The sequence below is a fragment of the Myodes glareolus genome, chromosome 23 (assembly GCF_982192425.1).
Source record: "Myodes glareolus chromosome 23, mMyoGla1.1, whole genome shotgun sequence".
Lineage (NCBI taxonomy): Eukaryota > Metazoa > Chordata > Mammalia > Rodentia > Cricetidae > Myodes > Myodes glareolus.
Window position 1 is genome coordinate 55,812,079 of NC_142048.1, and position 13,919 is coordinate 55,825,997.

General features: G+C 51.1%; 1 protein-coding gene across 18 annotated transcripts in view; it reads right to left on the reverse strand.

Moving 5' to 3' along the window:
• Mcf2l (MCF.2 cell line derived transforming sequence like) overlaps nucleotides 1-13,919 on the reverse strand; it is a 142,968-nt gene that overhangs the window by 32,061 nt on the left and 96,988 nt on the right. For 17 of the 18 annotated variants that reach the window (XM_048456201.3, XM_048456199.3, XM_048456196.3 and 14 more), the window contains 2 exons: nucleotides 9,794-9,884; nucleotides 13-132 (listed from right to left, as the gene is read on the reverse strand). In XM_048456201.3, coding sequence (XP_048312158.2) covers nucleotides 13-132; nucleotides 9,794-9,884 — 211 coding nt within the window. Of the gene's footprint in view, nucleotides 1-12; nucleotides 133-9,793; nucleotides 9,885-10,255; nucleotides 10,484-13,919 lie in introns of those variants that run through there. The other variant, XM_085680648.2, reaches the window with a different exon arrangement.

Below are 13,919 nucleotides of genomic sequence, written 5' to 3' on the forward strand. Positions count from 1 at the left end.
CTCAGCACTCACCGGAACTTTCATCTTAAAGTCATCTCTGTTGAACTTGAAGGCGATGTCTGAGAGAGTCCTCTGGAAAAACCCCGTGGGCCGGAGAACAAGGACGAGCTGCAGGTTCGCTGGGAAAGACGCCTGCGAAGCGGAAGAAGGGCTTGGAGCATTTGCTACGAGCGGCCCAGGCCATGGAACCGACCTGCCGCTGCAGCTAATGGTGGGCTTCTGGTGGATGTTCCGCTTAAAACCAAACAGCCGAAAGCATATTCTAGTTGTCAGGGGTTAAGTGAGGGTCTTCTGCTCATCCCAGTCCTTTGGGTCTTCCCACAAGTAAGGCACCTGAATCACAGACTTAAGTTTCTATCGTTGCACCCACTTCGTCTACGGCACCTTGTCACTTCAGCCACAGGGCACTAACGGACTTATTAAAGAAAAAAGCAAAAAAATACGTTTGTGGAGCAGCTGAAACCAAGATTCATATAAAATCGCCCAGCATGCACATGCAAATGCATATCCTTGGATAGTTAGTTTTTATTTGGTTACTCCTTTGCCTCTTGCAAGGTGTGTGATCTTGGATAAGTTGCTGCCTCCGTTTTTCCTATCTGCAAAATGGGAAGTGAAGCTAATGCCTGCCTCATTCTACAGGATGAAGGAGTGATCCCAGCTCATGTGGTACTGGACACTAAAGTCTACCACCCACAGCTGATCTCCCACCCGGGACAGTGTGCACTAGCGTCTATCACTCGTGGCTGACCTCCCACTGGCCTTGCCCTGGAAGAAGATCTTCTGTTGAAACCCGTGCCCTTGGTCCTCACAGGACCTTCAGCATGGTGATGTTCACATCACCTGTTACATCACTTTCGATCAGAAGCATGCTGAGAGACGGGCCTGGTCAGGGCTCTTCCTGAGTGGATGAGGGAGCAGTGTGCTGGGAACCGCTGAGGGCCCTGCTGTGGGCCGCGCCCTCCCACTCATGCTTTTGTCCTGGTGATGAGGCTGCCCTCGGCCCTGCTGTGGCAAGGATGCCGAGACATGGCGCTGTCTACAGCTGTCCTATACAGTGCAGGCACGCGTCAGGGGCACACTCAGGAGGGAGTCATGAATACGCCACGCCAGTAATCAGGCTTTGCCATGGGTGCCCTGGGAGAGGGTGAGTGCTCAGACCAAGGACAGAACACAGCCCTGCAAAGGCAGAAGCTGAGCACAGATTCTGGGCATATTAACACAAGGGCTTCCAGACTTGTTCTCTCTGAAATTGGACACCACTGTTTAAGGAGGCACTGTCAGGGCAGGCAGCTTTCCTTGGGGTGACAATGAGTCACGCTTCTGTAAACTTCAATTAGCTTTGTCACCCGGACTCACACCTCCCAGAAGACTGGCTCTGTAGGGCAGGCTAGTGCTTGGACCCTTAAAAGAGCAACAACACCTGCACCTTGTAATAGATACAAGGCTCCTGGGGAGGCGTCCTGCTGTTGGCCGGAGGTGACCTTCAGTCTCACAGGAAGCCATTTTCCTCTTCCTTAGGTTGTTTTAGTTTCTGTTAAGCTATCGAATTTTCAGATTATTATTGTATAAAAATTAAAAGAAATGCAAGCCACGTGGGAGAGGTTTTTAAGGATGTGCGCAAATACCTATTGTGAATGCTATCAGCAGTAAAGTAAATACTCTCTGCTGTAGAACCAACCACTTGTGTTTAAAACTGTGGAAAGGCTAAAATAAAACCTTTGCTTCTAAAACAGGTTAGACAGATGAGAATTTGATATTGGTGTTTTGTAAAATACTCAATAATTGTGAATTGTGAAACAACAATAAGTTTTATCTAAAATAAAATATCACTTATTTTCTGTTGTGCACATGAGGTGTGCCCAGCCTGGTGCCCTGTGTGGGTGAGGGTGCCCAGCCTGACGCTTTGTGCACGAGAGGTGTGCCCAGTCTGATGTTCTGTGTGTAACTGATCAACTTCTCTTGTCTGACAGCACCCAACAAACAAAAGTTAATGTGAGCACATCAAAGTTTCTATCTCAGTGTTAACCAGTCAGAAGACCCTGGGCCTGAGTCTGAGGTTCCTCTCAAGAAGCTAAATGCTGGCTGTAGAGCCTACAATGAGGGTTCACAGACGCCAGGCAAAGAAGCATGCATGAGACCGGTGTTAACAAATCCCAAGGCCTTCTGGGCCTGAGATCTCAGGGTGGATTGGCATCACCATGTCACCCAGCTGTGCTTCCCACAGATGACATGCAGCACAATCTGATGGACCTGACATCAGTTAGACTTGGGAAAACAAACACATGGATCCTACTGCGCAAACTCTGGAGACATTATGTTGGGAGCTATTAGGAAAATGGAACAATATGATACTGTCAGGGAAGCAGCTGGCTTTCCTGTCCCCACCCCACCTCAAGCGGGAGCCTGCACCTGTTCTTTCTGTTCTGCAGTCTAGAAGCTCCAGCTGGCTCTTGTCACATCTCCCCTGTAGGGGGCATGGGACTACAAAGCTCACACTGGGAGCAGAAAGGCATTTCCCACCCTATTCTGCTCAGTTTGTAACCCCGATTTCTTTCAGCAGTGATGGAGTCCACACCTGCCCTCCAGGCAGAGAGTAAACAGTCATCTAATCACTGATAAGCAGGCACAGCTGCAAAGACATGGGTGCGGGCTGAGTGGGCGCCAGGAGGTGCGGGTGTGTGTGTGCCGAACCCAACACCACCCGGCACAAGTCTACAGAGGGAAGACATTCATGAAACAACACACCAGTACACCCTCAACGTAGGTAAGAGTCAAAGAATCCCCACAGCTGCAAACACAGGCAGGAAGAGTATTGCGGAAGAGGCTGCTGGTGAGCCCCAGAGGATCACCACAGATAATATGACATGTTCGTCACAAACAGAGGGGGCATCTGCCAGCGGAGAAGTCAGGGACTTGATCTGATGGACACATGAGAGCCCTGTAACCAATGCTAGAGGCTCCCACTGCGGTGACTAGTTGAAGCTGGAGGCACAGAACCAAGCTGAGGGTTTCTACAAAGTCCTGGCTTCCGGCCGTCACAAGAATCAATATCACAGGACCTAACGTGAAACGCAAACTGACTGCTGCCCTTCCTGTCACCGACCTTGGATTTTCGTAGAAGACATAAAAGCATTTCTGGGAGATGGGGAATCTGGAAACACAGTTCACTAGGAAACAGAAAGTTTATATATACCCGAGTTTACAGACAATTTTTACTACCTCAGTGGTTGTAATAATTTTGGCATTTGCGGTCACACACACTCACGGTGCTGTTTTCAGTGGACACACATGACGGTCACACACACGCACAGTGCTGTTTTCTGTGGACACACATGACAGTCACACACACGCACAGTGCTGTTTTCTGTGGACACACATGACAGTCATACACACGGTGCTGATTTCAGTGGACACACATGATGGTCACACTCACGGTGCTGTTTTCTGTGGACACACATGACAGTCACACACACGCACAGTGCTGTTTTCAGTGGACCCACAGCTAAGAATGTGTGGATAACTTATCACAATGGTGCAACCATTCTCAAATGGTCTCAGCAAGCAGTTTGGTATGTATGTGCAGGTGAGTCAGCATCTGTGTGTGTGGCACATACATGTATGTACCTTTGTGCATGTGTGTTTATGTGTATCTGTGTGCATATATGTATGTATGTGGGGAGCTGTATATCCAGGCACATATCTGTGTGTGCAAATGTGCCCATATATGAGTGCAGGTGGGTCTATGTACGTGTGTGTGCATAAGTGTCCATTAGCTGATGTGTGCACACACACCTTTGCATGTGCCTAGATGTTTTCATGTGTCATGTATGTGTGCACCTGTGTGCAAATCTCTTTAAACATATATCTTTGTGTACATGTGAATGTGTGCATCTCTGTGTATATGCATTCATGTCGATCATCTGTATATGTGTCTCGTTACACACATGATGCGTGTCTGTATATGTCTCTATGTGCATGTTTCTGTGTATATATGTACTTGTATGTATGCATGTATCTGTGAGCAAGTTTATCTGTGTATATGTAAGTTTCTGTGTGTATGTATGTGAAAGTGTACAAGTATGACGGTGTGTGCATATCTACATATGTATATGTTCACACACACACATAGGCACATGAGCAAAGTATCAATGATGGTGTGGCCAGTCAAACTGGATCATGGCATGTAGGTCACTAGTGAAACACTTCCCTCTGGTGAGTCCGATTTCCCAGAGAGGATTAGGTGAGGCTCAGTGTTTAATCCACTGGCTGATGAAAGGCTTAGCCTATCCAGAGATGGAACCGTGGAAGGAGGGCCGCACGACGTTTCCTGTGGGTGTGTCCTTGTCAGGGGTCTCCTGTCCCTGACCACTCCCTGTCACTCAGGCTGCTGGCCTCTGTGAGCAGATGCTGTCCTCTGCCATGTCCTTCCCTATGTCTGTTTTGTCTGTGTCTGTTTTGGCATTTCTTTAAAACAATGGGGCCACCAGACTATGGGCTGAGACCTCTGAAACTGTGAGATAGAATCAAAGCTTCCTCTTCTAAACTGCTCCAGTGTTTGTCAAAAGAAAACGTGGACCAATCCCAGTGGGACAGGGGTGGGAAGAATGAGGTACACACAGGAACTCCCCCATAAATATTAAGACTGATAAACATCATTAAAAAAAATCTTGATAAAAGCAAGTAGGAATGCGTGATCACTGAATGGAGGGCAGCCGTTTCAATAGACAGCCTTCAGGTTGTGTACACTTTCCTTCTGGAATGTTCTGGATGAATCATCCCTATGCAGTTGTTTTACTGGGATCCCACTGCAGGCAAAGCTCAAACTCCAGTGCTCGGGAGACCTAGGCTGCCCCTCCTGAGCCACCCTGGAGCATCTCATGAGGCAGTGAGTGCCTGGGTAATTATCAGTGACTGGTCCCCAGCCTTCCACACAGACTCACAGGGGCTGTGCGCACATCTCCACGTGACGCTCAGCTGTCTCCAGGGAGTACTGGGTGTCAAGTGGCTCCTCACCACCCATGTCAGCTTCTCTACCCTTCAGGCTGGTCTCTGTTGCTTACTCAGTAAGGGAACTGATCACATGACCTATTCTCTCTACATCATCTTAGCTCTGCCCACCTTCTGAGGTTCACTGACTGGTTCCTGTCTCTGGTCTGCACCTTGGCATAGTGCTCCATGGGAAGTCTCCCTGCTCCGCTGGGATAGTACCCCTGCCCACTACTCAGACACCTGGGCCTGCAAGTCCTCCAGTGCTGCCTTCCACTCTACCTCTATGGCGTTTCCAACCTCTGGTGGCCACTTGAGCTTTCGGCTCCAGTGACTAGAACAGGGCAGGAATCAAAGGACAACACTTAGCACAGCAAATGTGACTGCTGGTTGGCTGGCGTGCAATCCCAGGTCCCTCAGACATAAGTTCTAGACTGTTCTGCACAGACTACATCAGCCCCAGAGAAAAAAATAATGTTCTACCCCTGGGCAGATAAAACAATACTGTAAATTACATTTTCTTGGGATGAGAAGATAGCTCAGTTAAAAAAGTATTGCTTTCCAAGTGTAGACCCTGAGTTCAATTTATCAGAACCCACATAAAAGGAGGGGGCGTGGGATATGGTAGGGTGCACCCGTAATCCCTGCACCAGGATGGTAGTGAAGGGGGTATGGCAGGGTGCACCCGTAATCCCTGCACCAGGATGGTAGTGAAGGGATATGGCAGGGTGCACCCGTAATCCTTGCACCAGGGAAATGGAAAGAGGAGGACCCTTGGACTTGCTGCTAGCCAGTCTAGCTGGACCAGAGTCCCAGACTCAGTGAGAGACCATGTCCCAAAGAGTATGGTGGAAAAGCATTTGAAGAAGACACGTGACCTTGAACTCTGGTCTCCTCACCCACTCATACATACACACATTCTCTCTCACAGACAGGTTCATGCATACACAGACACACCATCAACTTCCTCGAGTAAAACATGCTAGAGCATATATCTAGTTTGAACTAGGCCACCTATGAGCACAAACATGTACACTCCACGACGATGCCTTCAACTGTAACACACCTGTGAGACACACAGGCAGAAACATACGGTGTATGGTAGGGGAGAGTGAGGTGTTGACAGAGCTCCCAAAAGCATCTACTCAGGGGTTTGTATCCCTGTGAAGATGGCTCCTCAAAACCTGGAGCCAATTCTTTGTCAGTGAGGAGGTGTCTCAGCTTGGGCCTGCCACCTCTGTCTTTGCTCACTGATGGAGCCCAGAAACGCGGAGCTTTAACACACACGGGCAGATAGATGGACACACACTTTACTCTGGACAGAAGCACTGAGACTCTGATTTTAGGGAGACTGGGTTTTGGGCTCCTCCGCTTTCTTTTTTTTTTTTTCCAGTTCTAAGCCAAGCTGAAGGCATCCAAAAAGAAAAAGATCACCCTGAAGCAGGGAACGCCAACTCACGAGGTAGCACAGATGGTGGCTAAGAATAGCAGCGATCCCAAGGCTTACATAAGTGTGGCTCAGCAGGAGCCCAGGCGGTAGGAGGGAGAAGCCCCTTCAGCCTCCTTGCTTCTGTGGCACCCTGGGGAGGCACCCCGAGTGGGCCTATTTGGATGGCCTCCTGGGGGCCTGTCTGGTTGTATCTGACACTAAGCTACAGTTTCCCTGACATTACCTGGACAAGAAAACCTAGTGATTAGCGGAACCCTAGTCTGGGTGCTGAGACCACGGCAGCTGCTTCTGGCCACACTCTAAGCCAGGATCCTGGAGGCTGCCTAGGTCTGCTCCACAAGGATGTGTAGGGTGTGGTCAGGGTCTGGACGGCCTCCCCACGCCCAGCTCCGTTCCCAGGAACAGACCCTACTGTGCTCATACTGTGCCTCCTTGCCAGGTGAGGCTTGCCAGGTGAGGCTTGCCAGGTGACCAGTGCCAGAGGCTCAAAGGAGGACAGCTGAGCCCCTTAAACGGAGCCTCGTTTCCTTGTTCGTCACCCTTCCCTGGGCTTTGGCCGATGAGGCTGGGACTGCACCCCTCATCACAGGAATGACCAGGACTTTATCTCCTCCCAGAGACTTCCTTCGTCCTGCCCCCTGCCCTGTGCTATATTCACACACATGCAGCAGCCCCTTCAGAGAGCCTCTCCAGGGGTCCTAGCCAGACAGGAAGGTGGGCCCAGTCCTAGGCAGCAGCAAACTAGCTTGTAGGTCCTGCCCCCACTGCGGGATCTCAGTTCCTTCCTACACTGCCTGCCATCCCCAGTACCCTCTCCTCATGAGCTCCACATCCAGCTTGGCTGTACACTCCTGGATCACTTCCTTTGTTATTTGCACAGGCCTGGCACAGGTCTGGCCCTACAGCAGCTGCTCAGAACACCTGCGGGATATGTGTTAATATCCTCGGTCATCTCTCCTAATGAGAAAGTGCTAGCGATCAAAGAGAATTCACAGCAGTTTTGCTGGGATGAATGGCAACTTCTGCTACTTGCAGACTAAGACCAGCAAACGCTAAGAGTCATAGGAAAAACACTTCCTCTGTTTTTGTGTAAGAGCCAATGCATGCTATGGCAGTGTGCGCCTACGACTCCAGTGTGGGGGAGGCTGAGGCTGAGGTCAGGAGCCTTGACCCCACTCTGCTATAGATTGAGGCCCCGACTCAAAGACAGGCAATATCAACAGAGAAAGCAAAGGACCATGTAGATATAAAAGTCAAACTCTTTCCTTATAACCATGGTGTTCAAAGCAAAGCTTGAAAGATGAGTCCGCTTGCTTGGAAACCCACCTCGTTCTAAGTTCAGCTAGAGTCACGCTCAGGGAGTCACACAACAAGAGCCCAGCCCATGCCGGGGTGTGAGCAGCAGCCATGCCGCGTGTGGGACAGGTTCATAGGACTGCTTCAGTCTTAAAGCGTAATTTCTGTGTTTCCTGGGAAATACTTTGTATTTGGAAACACACTGTCAAACCTGGGAGTAATCCACTAGATAAAACACAGACGGCTCAGTGGGTGACGGTTCCCAGGGCACACGGGTGGAAGGGGAAAACTGATCCCCACAAGTTACTTTCTGACCTCCACACATGCCACGGCATGTAAATAAATGTAATTTAAAAAAAACTACATGCTTTCCTCTCTATCGGAGAGGAGAGAGAGAGAGAGAGAGAGAGAGAGAGAGAGAGTCTCACCGGATGAATGACCAGGTGCTTACAGGTGACACGTGTGCAAAGCCCATGCTCATGCTGGCCCCACGCAGACACACAGCTGTACTCCATGGAAGCAGTGAACTGGGAGTTGTGGAGAAAGGCGCCAAGGCTCTGAGTAGGCGTGAGCAGGAGTGAGTAAACAAGGCTGCCCAGGTGGCTGCTGGGCAGTGACAGGGCAGGGAGAAGCATGTGAATGAGGGTTCTGAGGGCCTGGTCTTATTACAGGAATGTGAGTACAAGCTGGTCCTAGACCAGAAGTCAGACCATCCTGACTCCTGCCACCCACATTGGCAAAACTTGTCTTGACGGCTTCTCTACACTGACGGAAGAGCTGGCACGGAGGGTGGGGGAGATGGGGGAATGCCGCTGCAATGCCAGGATGGATAGGAGCCTAGTGGCATCAACCCAGGACTACAGATCCACTCCAAAGGACCTATCCTGGCAACAAGTCGACCTGGGCCCTGCTACCGGATGTGAAGCAGCTGTCACAGCAGCCTGTGTAAATCCACATGGCTGGAAACCTAGTGTGGACACAGTCACAGTTGATGGAACACCAGCAGCACCTTCCAGACCCTGGGGCCAGGACATATCTGTGTCTTGTGAGGCCCCCACCAGGTGATCTTATTATTTCATATCAATGGTGACGGGAAGACTAGGTGGAAGCAGGGAGATGGGAGTTGCTCACTCATAGGCACCCTACGAGGTGGTTACAGTGGTGTACGAGGTGGTTACAGGACGGTGCTCAGTGAGGGACAGGTTTGCACCCAGACTGCAGACTGCAGGAGTCACTGTAGATACAGAGCCTTTATTTATCTTATAGAGGAATGGTTTGATTGTGGCCACCAATCCTCATCACAGCAGCCCCCAGGTGGGGGCACCCAAAATCAACACTGAATTTCTGACCCAGAGCAGGAGGCCAGAAGAACTTGAAACCATAGGATTGGTTGCCCAGAGACCTTAGGTGTAGTTAAACAGCCCCAACCTAGAGCCACAGTGCTAGCGGACAGCCAAACTTTGGGTCCTTCACGATGCTATGGGTGACAGGCGGAGACGGCAAGTGTGGGTGAGCTCGTCTTGGAAGAAGGGGTCTGTGTTAAGTTTGTAGGTGGGGAGCAGCTGTGGAAATAAGATTTCTGCAGCCTCCGTCTTACTGCTCTGAAATGGTAATTGCAGCCTGAAAATGCCAGCAAGTCCTGCCTGTGACTTTACGGCGGGGGCTGCAGACAGTCCCTGACAGTGAGGTCTGTGCCTGCCATGGGGGCTTGTAACAAGGACCAACACATCTCAGGACCAACATTAAAGATCAACAGCCCCATGTGGAATGCCTTAGTTGCTTAGAAATGACTGAGTGGATTCAGTGTCTAACTTCCAGCCTGAAGACTAACACGCTCAGAATCTTTCTGCTCAAAACTTCTGTGATCCATTATTGAGAAAATCACAACAAACAAACATGCCCAGAGATCAGGAGGCCCTCTGGGGCTGGCAAGGCTCAGCCTACCCCTGGCTAAGTCCGCTGCTAGCCACCTGAATCCCCCATCTTCCACACAGACTAGAAAGAAGAGCAGAGAGCTGTCACCCCCAGGATCGCCGAGAGCCCGCCCCATGAGGTACTCACGGCTATTCGCAGGACTGACGCCTTCACGGAGGTCCATTTGTCCTGCCTTCGGTCTATGACCAAGATGAATCCAATGCCAGCATCCTGCAAACTGAAACGGGAGAAACACTTTCAGTCAGCACGTGCTGGTGGCCAACCTGGCTGCCACGCACCTCGGTGACCCCACCGTCCCATGCCATCTCTGTACTGCAAGCCAACGTGCATGCCAGAGAGAGGTCTCAGCAGAGGAGCAGGCTTCCGAAGGCCCAAGCAGCCCCACCCTGCACTCCCCAGGACTGTTCTATGTAAAGGAGAACAGATATTTTCAGTATGTTGTTTATTTCTCAGCGTCGATTCATGGGTCAGCAGAAGCCCCTCCTCCTGGAACAGAGTGACATCTCACTGCACGGCAACGGCCAAGCCACTTCTTTCTGTGCACGGGCAGCCGATCAAGCCATCCCAAACAAGCTTCAGGATGCATACATCACGTTAGTCCCAGCATCTGAGGTCCCGTGTTCAGCCACATTAAAAAATGGCTCCTGATGACATCATGATTTTGGGTGAAAATCTCCAAGGCTTGTGAGGGCTCCCTGATGTCTGCAGGGTGTGAGGCACGAGCTTTCGCCCTCCGCAGCAGCGACATCTGTGATAAAGGCAGGGCAGCATCGTGCAGTTGTGTAGCATGCCCCGAGTCGCTCAGCTCAGTCTGGCGGCAGAAGCCTGAGTCATGGGGTGGAAGCAGGGGAAGTAGGAGGCCTGTTTCTGTTGGCTAATTTCACATCCAAGCCAATTGTGCGGTGCCAGCAGCCACTGCTGCCAGCCAATCCTCAGCAGAAAGGAACGAGACAGGCTGCTGGAGGCACTGGCTTGGAGGGCCTGATTTCCGAATCCACGGGCGTATCTCAGCAAGCCATTTCTGCACTTAAGGGAAAGTCAGAATTCTACAGTGTGCTATAAATTATGCAGTCAGCAAAACCCTGCATGCTGCAACTCCATTAATAGACCATTCTGAGTCCCAGGAAGTAATCTGGTGTCTACAAAGCACACACCAGTGTGCGGTTAAGCATCCAGCACACCAGGATGTGTGTGTGTGTGTGTGGGGGGGGGGGGAGTATGAAGGACTCCACGTGTCCGATGACATGCAAAATACTCCTGATAAAATGCCCATATACAAGTGGCTTTCTCCTTTCTGCTGCTGGTAGCTCAACAGAACTGCGGACCCACTCACCTGTCCAGCTGGTTCTGCTGGGCTAGCGCCTGAGGAGGTGGAGACAGAGTGGCCCTCCAGTCCTGCTCTGGCCTGTGTGTTACAACCCCAAGGTAGCATATGGGGTTTCTGAACAGCTCTACACAGGCCTTCGCTGAATTTGTAGTAGTGGATAATGGTTGGTGGGTGAATCCAGCTAGCCTACCCTGGTCTGTCCATGTGGTCCACGGCACACCCCCAAACCAGGCAGGGAAGTAGCAGCACTGTAATAGCCACCTGGACTACAGACCACTGACAATGCCGGGGTGGTGGGTCCCCCCTCAAGGTTACAGGCTATTTCCCTATGATACATGAGCCCTGGGGGTCACAACCAGATGGGCTGATGGGAGCCCACTCCGGCCTCCCTTCTCTACTACCAGGACATGTCTGGGGACTGGCACTGTAACTCTGAGTCAGTCATCTAAGCCCGGCCCTTCTGAGAGTGACAGAAAAGAGGGCTCCGTCCAATAGGTTGTCACCACACACAAGCCTCAGCCCAAACAGTCTGGCTGCATGCTGCCAGTCCCAAATCAATGATCTGAGGGAATCCACAAAGGCTTCCTACTAGCAGCCCACACCAAGGGGTGTGCGTGAGGCGAGATACTGTTCTAGGATTCACTGTGACCGCCTCCGATTCCTCTTCTACAAACGCGGAGACAATAGCAGCATCCACCTGGCGGTGCCCCCATGTGAGTTACATGCGATCCAGTAAAAGCGGAGCTCTATGGTGGGGGCCACCATCTCCTAGAGCACCACAGCCTGGCTCAGTTTCCTCTTTTTCTTCTGAAGCAATTTCTGTTGTGGAGGAATTACAGCCTCTTCCTCCGATCTCTCTGCGCCTCTCATGGAACCCCTTCGTGAAGAAGCTGGGGAGGTGACTAGTGGGTGAATTTGCTTGCCATGAGGTATAAGGCCTGTGCCCTGTGCGTGGGTTCCAAACACCCACATAAGAAAAAACTGGCATGGCAGTGCACACTTGTAAGTTTAAAACTGGGGGTGGGGGCGGGAGGACTGAGATGGGATCTCTGGGGCTCACTGGTCAGTCAGTTGGGCCAATCAGCGAGCTCCAGATTTGGAGAGAGACCCTGACACAAAAAGTAAGGTGGAGAGAGACTGAGGAAGATACTGACCTCTGGCCTCTACATACACATACATGTGCATTTGAGCACATACATATACAAACATGTACACATGCATCCAATACACATAAACACACACACACACACACACACACACACACACACAAAAATACAAAGATACTCCTTGCACAACAGGACCTAGAACCGAGACCCCAGCAAGTTCCTGAAGCCAGAATATTCTCTTCAGGAACAAACTTCCACCAAGCAGCCCAAGGGCGCTGGCCCCACCCCAGCCTAACACAGAAACTTGAGAGCCTACATCCAGCTTGCCAGCTCCTATGTGCATCTGCACAAATGCCCAAGGAAACACAAACACCTGCTGTCGGCCACCGCTCCATCCATGAATTCTGCCCCTACACCCAGTGCCAGGGGAAGGCCTTCGCTCACTCATACTAAACATCTGGATTTTTCTAGAACCCTCTACTATGAACACTTGAGACCATGTGAGTGAAAAAGAATTATTACAAATGAAATCCTGCTTTAGCGAGGGTTTCTGTTGCTGTGGTGAAACACCGTGACCAAAAGCAAGTTGGGGAGGAAAAGGTGGCTTGGCTAACACTTCTGCATCACCGTCCATCATCAAAGGAAGCCAGGACAGGAAGTCAAGCAGGGCCGAACCTGGAGGCAGAAGCCATGGAGGATGCTGCCTACTGACTTGCTCCTTCTCTTCGTAGCTATGTGTAAGAGTGACCATTAACAACTGCACAGCACACTCAATAAAAGGCTGTCTTGAAATCTCTCCTGCCAAGGGAATCAATCTAAAGCTCCTCAATTTAGCCTCAGGCCGAATTTTTGGACAAGGGTAGAGATCAGCCACATTCTTCACCAAAATATCACAAGAATAGTCTCTAGGTCATTATTAATATTCTTCTCCTCTGAAACCTCCTGAGCCAGGCCATCAAAATCTACAATGCTCTCAGCACCACTGTCTTCCACGCTCCTATGAGGAGGGTGCAATTAAAACCTCAAAAGCATTCAATTGCTTTCCTAATCCAAAATCCCGAAGTCACTCTCTCTGGGTGAGGACCTTTTGCTATGTGGCTGTGGGCCAAGTGTGGGACTAACATCACCATAGTTCTTTACTGAGGTCTCATGGTCACTCTGTGAGGGTGGGGCACAGGAAGGTTACATTTGCTGCCCATTGTCACAGAGCCCCAACACTTGGACCTGTCATACTAGATGACTAGGACACTGTGGCTGCCTCCCAGGGTCACACTCTCTGAAGGAAATCTTGGAATGAAGTAATTCCTTGCTCCTTACCATCACTGGCAGTCAGTCCCAGGGCATGCCCAGCTGGTTCCCAGCCAGTCCCAGGGCATGCCCAGCTGGTTCCCAGTCACATGTGGGCCCAGGCAGACTCTCCACCTGCTGCCAACATCTCCTCCCTCCGTCCCTCCGGCCGTCCGTCCGTCCGTCCGTCCCTCCCTCCCTCCCTCCCTCCCTCCCTCCTTCCCTCCCTCCCTCCCTCCCTCCGTCCCTTCCTTCCTTCCCATGCCAGGGAACATGGATCTATAGGAAGAGAAGGGGCACCTGAAGGTGGTTCCATCATCACAGCATCTCCTTGCCTGTACCCCCAGCAAGCCAGGCCCTGGGATTGGCTCTAGGAGGGTGGCAGTTCCCCTGGGATCCTGCAGGGCAGTTCCCTGGGCCTTGAGAGACTGCTGTGCCTGGTTTCCCTAAAACTGAAGAATGGGAGGAGGCATGGGGGAGCCTCGGGTGTTCTGCCTTCAGGCACCTACTTTGCTAGAGACACCCGCTGTGA